General features: G+C 40.3%; 1 protein-coding gene across 1 annotated transcript; it reads right to left on the bottom strand.

The window, feature by feature from the left end:
* Positions 1–6,719: 6,719 nt before the first annotated feature.
* ngb (neuroglobin) lies at positions 6,720–11,270 on the bottom strand. Its single transcript, XM_028437968.1, has 5 exons — positions 10,875–11,270; positions 10,582–10,807; positions 10,119–10,227; positions 8,866–8,985; positions 6,720–8,299 (listed from the first exon to the last, which is right to left on the bottom strand). Exons 2-5 carry the CDS (start codon positions 10,677–10,679, stop codon positions 8,147–8,149), a joined length of 480 nt encoding a protein of 159 aa, XP_028293769.1. The 5' UTR covers positions 10,680–10,807; positions 10,875–11,270; the 3' UTR covers positions 6,720–8,146.

Genomic DNA, 11,270 nt, shown 5'->3' with positions numbered 1-11,270 from the left:
AACCTAGCGGTGAATCAACTCGTCCTTATTGTCCGTTCCTTCTTTTTGTCTTCTGTAATTTATCAATTTTCCCCCCATTTGTTATTAAATTGCAGCTCTTGTCTGAATTTGTGTGCGAGTCTCTCCATTACATACATTTCCTCCACAGTGCCCGCCCACCACTCCACTATCAGGGGTGTCGGGGGTCTCCACTGTCTTGTGATTTACTTTTTACTTCCCGATATCAATATTTTAATTAGATACCTATCCTCTTTCTGTATTACATCACCTGTCAAATGTCCCAGGTACAGTACCTTGCAAATTTTGTGTATCTCATATCCTATTATTTTATTTAGAATCTCCCATATTTTGTCCCAGTAAAGTTTTATTTTTGGGCAATTCCAAAATATGTGCATGTGGTCCACATGATCTCCAGCATAGCCACTGTATTGAAACCATTCCCCTCCTGATTTTATGAGTAATTAAATTTCAGGTCAAATTTTTCCAATTGAACTCTCTCCAGGTCCTGAAGCTATGGGACGTACACTGTGACCCAGACATGACCAACCATTCCTCTTCAGAAATTTGTTTCTGAAGCTCCTTTTCACATTTCTCTTTGATATAAGAGGAACTATTTCTAGCCGACACCAAATCTTTGTACAGAACTGAGATTAGTCTATTTCTTCTCCTCATATGCTTTCTGAAATATCCCTATTGTTTAATTTACTGTGTCAGTTTTTATCTCCTTTTCAAAGTAGTCTTTTATTTGGAAGTATCGCTAATGTTCATGCTCCTTAAGTTATCGTGCACACTGCTTAAACCCATTGCCACGAGTGCCAGGTCTAAAATTTAAACACCACACCAAGTAAATAACCTTTTTAATCTTCAAAAAGTAAGACTTTTAAACGAAAGAAAAACACTTTTTCAGCTCAAAAATATAGCCACAGAAGTTCTAGAAGGATGAGTGGTGCTGGTCTGTTGGAAGGACCAGAGCAAATGCCAGCAGCTGGTTTTTTATCCCTAATCTGACTAGAGTTGATCCAATCAGGAGCAGCCATTTGGTCAGTGGATGTCGACGCCCCCTTCCACCATAACCACACAGACAAGCTCCACCTGGGAGGAAAACAATATAACCCCAACAAAGAAAAATCCACAATACAAAGACCTATAGGGTCATAATAATCCTTATTAATCATACACGTGAGCATTATAAGTGCTCATCTCTGCCTGTGTAGCTTCATCATCGTCTTTTATCCATTCTGTACTCGATTCCTACACAAATGAATGTAAACCAGGTGTTAGACATTAAACTGGTTAGTTCTCCTGGTGCTGACAGTGATTTCTTTGATCAGACGAACAGTCCGAAAATAATCACACGGGCTCAGTGACTCTTGTACCAAATGAAAGTGCAAGTAGATAGAGAATTTGAAGCAGCGTGTCTACACGCATACAGCTTTCCTCAGTTCATACTGTGAACCTCATTGGTCCCTGAATCCACATCAGTGTGGTCTTGGTGGCTGATTGCTCCAGCAGCTGTTTGCACTCAAACCACATCAGAAAGAGGAAACGTCTATGTGAAGATGGGGTGGGATTCTTTGGGAAACATTCAAAGTATGGATGAGTGGCATTTTCCTCAGCTGACAGAGTGTGTGCGTGTGTGTGCGTGTGTGTGTGCGTGGAGGGTGGAGGAACACTATAGTCGGGCCATTTTGCACAGCGCCTCTTCCCTGAGAAAAGAACAGTCCCTGACATTTCTCCTGTCACCCCTGGTAACTGCTGACAGTGTGTAACAGTGAAGGGTGGGAGTCTCTCTCTATGCACAGATTACTCCAACATATCTTTGCTGTCTGTAGTGGTTGTGCTGAGGACTGAAGTCATCAATAAACCAACGTATAAGGAAAAAGCAGGGCAAAGTTAGTTGAAAAGCGCATCTCATACTCAAGGCAATTCAATGTGCTTTACATGATCAAAAAAGTGCAACAGAAAACATTCAACAGCTTAAAAAAGTCAATATGAACTTTAACATCAGCAGTGAAAACATGTCAAATCAGCTGCAAGCAGTAAAAGGTTTATCCTTCTTTTGTGAAAAGCTGTTTGTAAGCTCATTTTACCGCTATAGGATTAGGGTTAACATGAAATCAGATTTCTGTGTTAACCACTAAATTCATTGAAGCCATGCTCTGGGTGAACTTTGCATGTTCTCTGACTGCACGTCACTGTTCTTAAAGAACGAACAGATTTCTTGCTTGTGTGTTGGTGCCAAACACTTTTTTTTTACGCATGAATTTACAAAATAAATTATTTACAAATCATACAATGTGATGACCTGGATTTTTTTTTCGAACAGTTGAAGTATACATATGATGAAAATTACACGCCTCATCTTTTTAAGCGGGACAACTTGCACAATCGGTGGCTATCAAATACTTTTTTGCCCCACTTTTAATATAAAGCTCCTCCAAAGTGATGCAGACATTATTTGTTTGTTCGTTTTGCAGAGGTGCTGAAGGACGAGACAAACTTCCTCTTATCAGATCCTAAACCCGCAGCATCATTTGGGACAGTGAGTGAGTGATTCCAGTCTTTCCTCTAACACACACGTATGCACACATGCACACACACACGAAAGCACAACCACTTAACAGTTGTCATGACAACGTTCAATTCCCCTTCAATCCTAAACACATTGCAGACTTTCTAAAAATAATATGAGTTGTCTTTTCTCAGACTCCTCTTCAGACAAGGTTCAAGTAAGATTCCAGCGTTTTCGAGCTATAAATTGATATCATGGCTACTCATTGACAGCTTAAATAAGATGCCTGTTTTATGATGAGTTGGGAACTGGCTCAATTTTAACAATTTCATTGCATTGATAGCATGACACAAACATGTCTACTTTATTCCAGAACTTAATCAGATTAATCTTAATCAAATTTAATCCAGAATAGTGCCATAGTGAGAAAATCATTACATTCAGATCTGCTCTTGTAAAGGTTTGGACTACGTTGTTAGAACTACTTTATTTTGTCTCCAGCAAGAGTTGAGCCGACTGTTTTAGTTAACAATAACTAATTATAAATAAATAATGGTAAATACTAATAGTTAATAAATTACTTAATTGCCTCTTTGTATTTTTGGTTTGTTTATCACACAGGAAGTTATTATTGGGATTCCTTCCTGTCTGCGTGTTTGACTGCGAAAGTCCTTGGAATGTGTTCAAACTTCCTAAAGAAGAGTCTACTCGCTAGAAGTGGTTGGAATTGATCTCTGGGACCACGTGACACACCATCCAGCATCCAAGACTGCTTGGTAAACCATGACCAGTTCCGAAGTGGATTGTCCAGTAAATTACGTCTTGAAACCAGAGCGATTCCCACAATATAACCCACTGATGGAGAGGCCACCTCCGTAAGTAAAATGAACCACTAGCGAAATGTTAGCCATACTCACTTCTTTGTCTTTATATTTGAAATACATTCTCTGGAACTGTTTACAAAGTTTCGTGGGCGTGCCTGTTGCCCATGCTGCCGGGGCTCTAGGGCTTCGTCGTGAAATGGGAGGCACTCACACGAGGAGAGGCGGAGCTCCGAGAAAACGGGCGTCTCAACTTCCGGATTGAAAGAAAATAAGTGATATTTCTTAATAAATTAGTATTTTCAAAATCAGAATCAGAAATGTTTCAATGGCCAAGTACAGTTTTTTTAGGACAGTACAAGGAATTTGACTTGGTAGTCGGTGCACGAAACTAAAAACAAAGAACAAAGAAACAACCCAGCAACAATAATAATAATAATAATAATAATAATAATGATAAATAATGATAAAAATGTAAAATATTACCGATATGTAACTGTAGTTGATTTAGGAAGGTCTTAATAAAGCATGAAATAGGACCTTTAAAACCCTGCAGAGCGACTTTGCATCTCTGATATTCAAAAGTCACTGACAGCGTAAATGCATCAAGGTGACACAGTTGCTGACTATTTTTTTTTTTTTGTGTGTGTGTGTGTGTGTCTTTTTGCAGGATTATGCCAAACTTTACCTTACACTACGGAAAATTCTAGTAGATTTTGGAGGTGATCTGGATCAATCTAAAATCTAAAACTTCCTATCCTTCATCATTGGCGAAATTTCAAAAATTAATATATCCATTTGACATTGACCGATCTTTATGAAATTTGACTCAGTTATGTCGTGTTGGTTTCTCAATTTCCCCAAAGAGTTTCATTCAGATTGGATCTGAATGTGCATTTCATCGCACTTTTTCTAAAAATTTCCATACATTTGGACCAACTTTATAGTTACTAATGGGGATATAAATTTCTTCCAAGCCTTTAAAGTGTGAATGATCATGGTACCATGATCGTGATCACTGATCCAGATAACTGAAGATATCGGGCAAATAGGATATTAAGCAGAAATGTGTGCATCCTGAGTGCTCTTGTTTTGTTTGTTGTTCTTTATTTAATCTAATCATACTTGAGTAAAGGCACAAAATGCTGCTGTGCATATTGTTGGATTTGAGACGTGAGCTTCTGTGTTGTCTTGAGGCTGGAGTGAGACGTGAAGCATTGCGTTAACAAATCCAGCATATTATCTGTCAGACAGAGTGTAAGGACAGTGCTGGCATTGCACCAAGACAGATTTAGGCCATGTCATCCTCATCCAGTCCTCACAGTGGAACGGACAGCCAGCTCATGGATGTGAGTTCACTGCGATCCAACTAAACTGTGTACATGGAAGTAATGACCCCTGTGTTCGACTGTTACTCATCATTAAATAACACGAGGCTCTCTGCCTCGGACACCCCTTTGGCTTCAAATCCAGGACATACAGATGAATGCGACAGAAAAGATTTTGCTGCAAATCTGTGAAAATTCTTGATGCGACGTTGTACAGTTGCATGAGTAAATGGACTGATGTGCCTGAAGTCGCCCTCGTCTCTGTAGCCAAGGGCGATGAGCCGCTCACTGCTCAGGTCTTATGTAACAGCTGGAATCGGATTTTAGCGGAAAAAAATTGAGCATTGAGTTATTGGTTTCAAAAGCCGGCCATTGTTTTTTGTGTCCATGTTCATCTTGAAAGCAAAAACAATATCCTGTGAAATTTCAACATGTCACTTTATTTAGTCTCAAGTAAGCACAGAACATGTTTTTCTTTTATATTGTGAGGTGAGTTCAGTTTATTATCTCTGACAACAATCTGCATTATTTTTTTTTTTTTTTTTTTTTTTTTTTTTTTTGGTTGAAGGAAAAATTGGTGAAGTCATTGCTGTTCAGTAGCAGCTGATAAAGATGAGGTAGACGGTGACACATCCAATAAGCACACATCTGGATGCTTCAAAGATAACAACCCAGCTGTCAGACAAGTCAGCTATAGAAACACCAGTTTCACCAAATAAAATCAGAGACACGGAGATGCAACCTGCATAGGGCTGCTTACTGAGACTAAGGAAAGAACCACTATGAAAACACCACGGACAAAGCCAGTAAACAGACATTACACCAGTGGGCTGGGAACTGGAGCCGAGACACTAAACTAAGCCAGTAGAGCTAAGACGGCTTTCTTTCTAAAACTGCACATTTCGAGTTGTGTTGGAAATGCTGCTTATTAAATAAACTCAATGAAAACCATATATTAAGGTTTCATTTATTCAAACAACTGTTCCTTAGGAAATCCACGTTGATATCCTGACATGTTTTGACTGTCAAAAGGCGTCTGCTGATCGCTTTGTCGTTTCCTGGACTTCTGCATAGTAATCTTCTGTTATGAATAATATGAATAATATGTTAAGGTTTAATTTATTCAGACAACTGTTCCTGAGGAAATCCATGTTGATCTCCAGACATGTTTCAACTGTAAATTGTCAGTTTTCGTCAGAGGTATTTTGACATACATCAACTTCAAAGGAGGCATCAAAGCAATCAGCAAAGGCCTCTGACAAACAACATGTCAAGACATCCAAGTGGATTTCCTAAGGAACAGTTGTCTGGATAAATGAAACCATAACACGTTATTTAAAAAAAGACATAAAAAATCATGCTGTACCTACTACGCGGAAGTCAAGGAAACTTTAAAGGGAACATCAAAGCGATCAGGAGACGCCTTTGACAAAGACTGGCAGTTGACAGTCAAAATATGCCAGGAGATCAAAGTGGATTTCCTAAGGAACAGTTGTCTGAATAAATGAAACCTTAACACATGGATTTCATTGAATTCATGTAATAAGCAGTCTTCGTCAAAGGTGTCTGCTGATCGCTTTGATGTTTCTTTGACGTAGTAATTCCAGAAAGATTATTTTTGTCTTCTTTTTTAATATGTTAAGGTTTCATTTATTCAGACAACTGTTCCTTAGGAAATCCAATTTCAGCTGTCAACTGCCAGATTTTGTCAGAGGCGTCTGCTGATCACTTTGATTCTTCCTTTAAATTTCCTTGACTCCTGCGTAGTAATTCCAGCAAGAGTCTTCTTTTTGAAATATATGTTAAGGTTTAATTTATTCAAACATCTGTTCCTTAGGAAATTAACTTTGATCTCCTGACATGTTTTGACTTTCAACTGGCAGTCTTCGTCAGAGGTATTTAACATACATCAACTTCAAAGGGAACATCAAAGCGATCAGCAGATGCCTTTTAAAAAAAGACACAAAGAATCTTGCTGGAATTACTACACAGAAGTCAAGGAAACTTCAGAGGAAACATCAATGCAATCAGCAGACGCCTCTGACGAAAACTGGCAGTTGACAGTCGAAACATGTCAGGCGATCAAAGTGGATTTCCAAAGGAACTGTTGTCTGAAAAAATGAAACATTATTAAAAAAGAATCTCAATGAAATCCAGTTAAAACAGCCAATGCTCCTGTTTGTTGTCCAACATAAAACCTCTACATCCCATTTAGTGACACACTCACACTACACTTAAATTCAGAATATAAAAATAAACTTTGTAAATATATAAACTCCAGCTAAAGCAGTTTAATACCCACATATCTATTTGCAGTATGGATTTACAGTTACTGTATATGTTGTTTTCTAAATACTTGGCACGCTGTTGCTAAATTACTTGGCATTTTTTGGCCACACACGAAGAAATGACTGACGATACATAAATGGAATATGGTAGCAATAACAACATATACATATTTACCGATGTTAGCGCACAATAGCTTTGTATGTCAAAATATCTTTGTGAATATTGTATTTCATCCTTATCAACCCATATCTTTCCCTCCAGTGCAAAAGTTACAACTATTTTGTAGCCACAACAACACAGTTATTGGGGAAAATCCATTTCAACACAATGAAGGTACTTCACAAGAACAACAGCTGGATATCAAGGGTAAAGCAAGGTTACACTTCCTTTAAGATGTTCTTTACTTTTAGGTCTCATAACAGTCGAGTAGTTAGAAATTAACAGTCATAAGAACACCTGCTGAAATGCTGAACGAGCATCTCAAGCTGCCTGTGGATGCTTTAACAGTCGTAAAATACTAAAGAAAGCTATCGGTGTGCAACAGTTCTGGTCAGTGTTGTTTTTTGTCAGCAGTTGAAAAGTAACTAACAAAAAGATGTGCTATTTTAACAGAAACAGTCAAGGTTAAAGTGATACAGTGTCCTTCCTTAAAATCCCATTGCATTGTTCTGCAAATGTCACCGTGTTCCAGTTAGATAGAGAGCTGCCCCACTGGTAACCAGTAACCAACACAGTCTGAGGAGTGTGTGATGCCTTACACAATATCTAGTGTTTCACGAGAGTGTCTCCTCTAAGATACATCACAAAGACCACTACAGTCACTGTTACCATTTGATTAGTTATATCATAGCCAATATATACAACAACAAAAAAGACTCAACAACAGGTGTCTGGGTGTCTTTTCTCAGTTCGAGGCATTCAGGTTAGCAGCTGGCGCGTATTTTCACAGCTGTAAAGCAGCGTGATCTGACAGCTAATCACACACAGCTATAGGATAAAACGAGCTCTGCAGCGGGGCCAGTCTGAGTGAAAGGTGTAACTTAACCATACATTTGCTAGGCTACAAGATCCCACTCACAGAGCACATGTACAGCAGCTAAAAGCCACAGTGCTGCGTGTTACACAACCTCATTCCGTGGCAAACGTGTTAGATGATTTGACAGCGACTACTCTGCACTTTCCCGCTTCAGTGCGCCTCAGTCAGCTTTGTCCTCGCCGTTCTTAGCCCACCCTTGGCTCATCGCCGCCACCACGATGGTGTACATGTTGAGCCAGGCTTGACGCAGGGGGGCTGTGTAGGCCTGGCCCAGACTGCTCTGCAGCATGTAGAGAAGAGACTCCCCGACCACCTGCAGAGGCCAAAACAACAAGCAGACAAACACTCACGCTTATCTCACTGTAAACCACATGTCTCAAATTTAAGGCCCAGGGGACAAATCCAGCCCTTTAAGGCTCCCAATTCAGCCCGCAAGAGAAAGTGAAAATGACAGTAAAAACCTGATTCACTGTAAAGCACCAACTAATTCAGTTGTAGATGTCACAGTCCCTCCAAATACACAAATTCAATGAAACTGAAAATTTTTCACTGTTTTCCCAAGCTTATATCACATGATGGAAGTCATTTTTAAGTACTGATTTTTTCCAATTTTTATTTTGGTCACAAAAATTTTTTAATTTAAGTGTAGATCCTTGCACTGATACTTGAAACTTATTGCTTAGATATTGTCGGTGCCTTACATACTATTATATGTGGAAGTGAAAACGAAGGCACCTGAATGATAAAATTGCCCGATTATAACCTGCGGCCCACTTGAGATTGAACTGGTCCGTATTTGGCCCCTGAACTAAAATTGACACCCCTGCTGTAAACAATAGCTGCTAAATTCAAGTCGAGCCATTATATTTTTCATCTTACAGCAAACGATTGAGTGTTGACTCCCACAGCCTGATGCTTTCTCCCGAGGTTAAGCAGGAAGTCGTCCAAAGTGTGAAGGTCATCCAGGTGACTGACGGCCACATCGAACACCAGCATCACCTGCCGACACAGCAGGTGTTCAAAACTGCACCAAACCTATTCTTCATCTCTACAAAACCAAAGTCTCTCTGTGCAGAGTACAATAATGTATGGAATGATCATTGCTAAGAAAGCAATATATGAAGTTAATGTATTAACTTAGGTTCAGGAGCAGAACCACGCCTAAAACCACACCCTCAATCACCTGGCTTGTCTACTTATATACGCAGTCGTCCTCCTCATCTCTTTTTGGTTGAAACTCTTCAACCCACCCTCCCTCTCCTTCTTTTTTCTCCCCTTTTCCCTCTTTTGTCTTCATATAATCCTGGTACAAGGGGCTGAAAATCCCGACAAGGAACCCCGACTCTGAGTCTCCCTCCGCTACTCTCCAGAGCTTCCTCCCTTTCGTACTGGACATGTCTTAGAAGAATCACCTTCAACTCCCACCAACTCCAAACTTCTCTGAATCGCATTACATAATTAATATAATACTTTTTAGTGGCGTGGTTCTTGCTAGTGAATGAACCTTTGAAAATTGGACACAGTACCTCAAGTACCTCTTGTTGAGCTCATAAATGTACTGCACACGGAGAGAATCCAATACAGCATGATGGGGTGTCTTGGTAAATTTTCCAATATCGAGCAACCTTTATTGTACTACCTTGCCCAAGTTGATCGCCCTTCTGGACAGTGAGCAGTGTACACTGCTTACCTATTTTCTTTTAAATGCTTACATTGGGACATAATGTGAATATTAAATGGTAAATGGACTCAGTTTATATAGCACTTTATAACCACCAAGGTAGTCCCAAAGCACTTCACAATATCAGCTCATTTACCCATTCACACACCAATGGGAGCTGCCATGCAAGAGCAATTAGGGTTCAGTGTCCTGCCCAAGACACTTCAACACAAATAGGTATAGACTGGTATCGAACCCCCAACCTCTTGATCAGAAGACAACCCCTCTACCACCTGACAGTAAAGATACTACTTTGCATCGCTGGCCCATGGGCAACTAGCCCATGGGCAAAGTACTGTCTTTACTGTTAGCCCTTTTTTGTTTCTTTTGTTTTATTTGCTTCTTGCCTATTGTATGTACTAAAATATCTGAGAAAATCCAATAAACATGCTAGTGGTTCACATATACTCACTTTGGTGACATGCTCCAGAAACTCTGGGCTGGAGAGGCAGTCTTGTTTGGAGCCACAGCTTGTGTTGTATTGGAAGAGGCTGAGGAGTGCTGGGTCCAGATCAAACAGTCTGCCACACACACAAATACCAGACCGTTCTATAGGTGCAGTGTGCACATGGGTGTGAGTTCAAACAGACACAAAATCAATCGTCAAATCCTACACCTTCAAAACTCTCCTGATGGTTTCTGATTCAGCTTCAGCTGTCTCAAAGTAAATTGTGTATCAGTGCAGCCTGTCGCCAAGCAACAAGTCAAGCCTCCAGTCCCTGCATTGGGGAAAGTGTGCTGCGAAGGCTCGAGCTTGTCTGCACACCTGGGTTTATGCACATGATTGAAAGCATTTGAGAAGCAAACAAACAGCATTACCAAAACAGGATTATTTACAGGGTAAACAACTTTCACACTCCAGTCATCCCCATCACCTGGAAAACATGACGACTCCATGAGGAACTTTATTCTTGCCCAGGCTCTCCCAGCTGCTTCGTATCAGCTCCTTGTCTTTCTCCGACAGCTTCTCCATCCTACCCGTAAAAGGCTGAAGCAAGTTCTTCTGGAGCGGGGAAATTCCTCTATAGGACAATGAGGCTCAGGCAGAGGAATGCCATAACATTTGAGTGAATCTTCAGATAAAAAGCTCTGCCAAACCTCCTGCAAAACAACACATCCATGAGGGAAAAAAGAATAACACATCAGACTTTGAGCAATGATACTGTACCTTTGTGAGGTCAGCCTTGTCTTTGAACTTCCTTTGATGCAGCCTGTGCTGTGAAGTCAGTCTGCTCCTGTGTGTCACTGATAGTTTGATGGTGAGTGCAGGCAGCAGTCTGACACTCTGGTGCACTTGTCCTCTCTTTCCTCGGCCCACGGTACAGTCAGGAAAAAAACAAGTACTACCAAGCTCTTATCAGTCACACCAAATGCTATCTCTCTCTCTCCCCCTCTTTGCTGCTTGGCTCTTGATGTGCTCTCTTTCCTTTCCAGCACAGGGGATATAATTCATTCCACCGAAGGAGAAAAGAGGAATTCTCTCTCCTCTGCATCACAGAGGCTACAGAAAGCCACAGCTCCTCCTGCAGGTGAATCAGGGACTAAAACAAACACAGCCTATACA

Source organism: Gouania willdenowi, chromosome 22 (genome assembly GCF_900634775.1).
Source record: "Gouania willdenowi chromosome 22, fGouWil2.1, whole genome shotgun sequence".
NCBI classification, from domain to species: domain Eukaryota; kingdom Metazoa; phylum Chordata; class Actinopteri; order Blenniiformes; family Gobiesocidae; genus Gouania; species Gouania willdenowi.
Note: the sequence above shows the minus strand (reverse complement) of the source record. Positions and strands in the feature narration are given on the sequence as shown.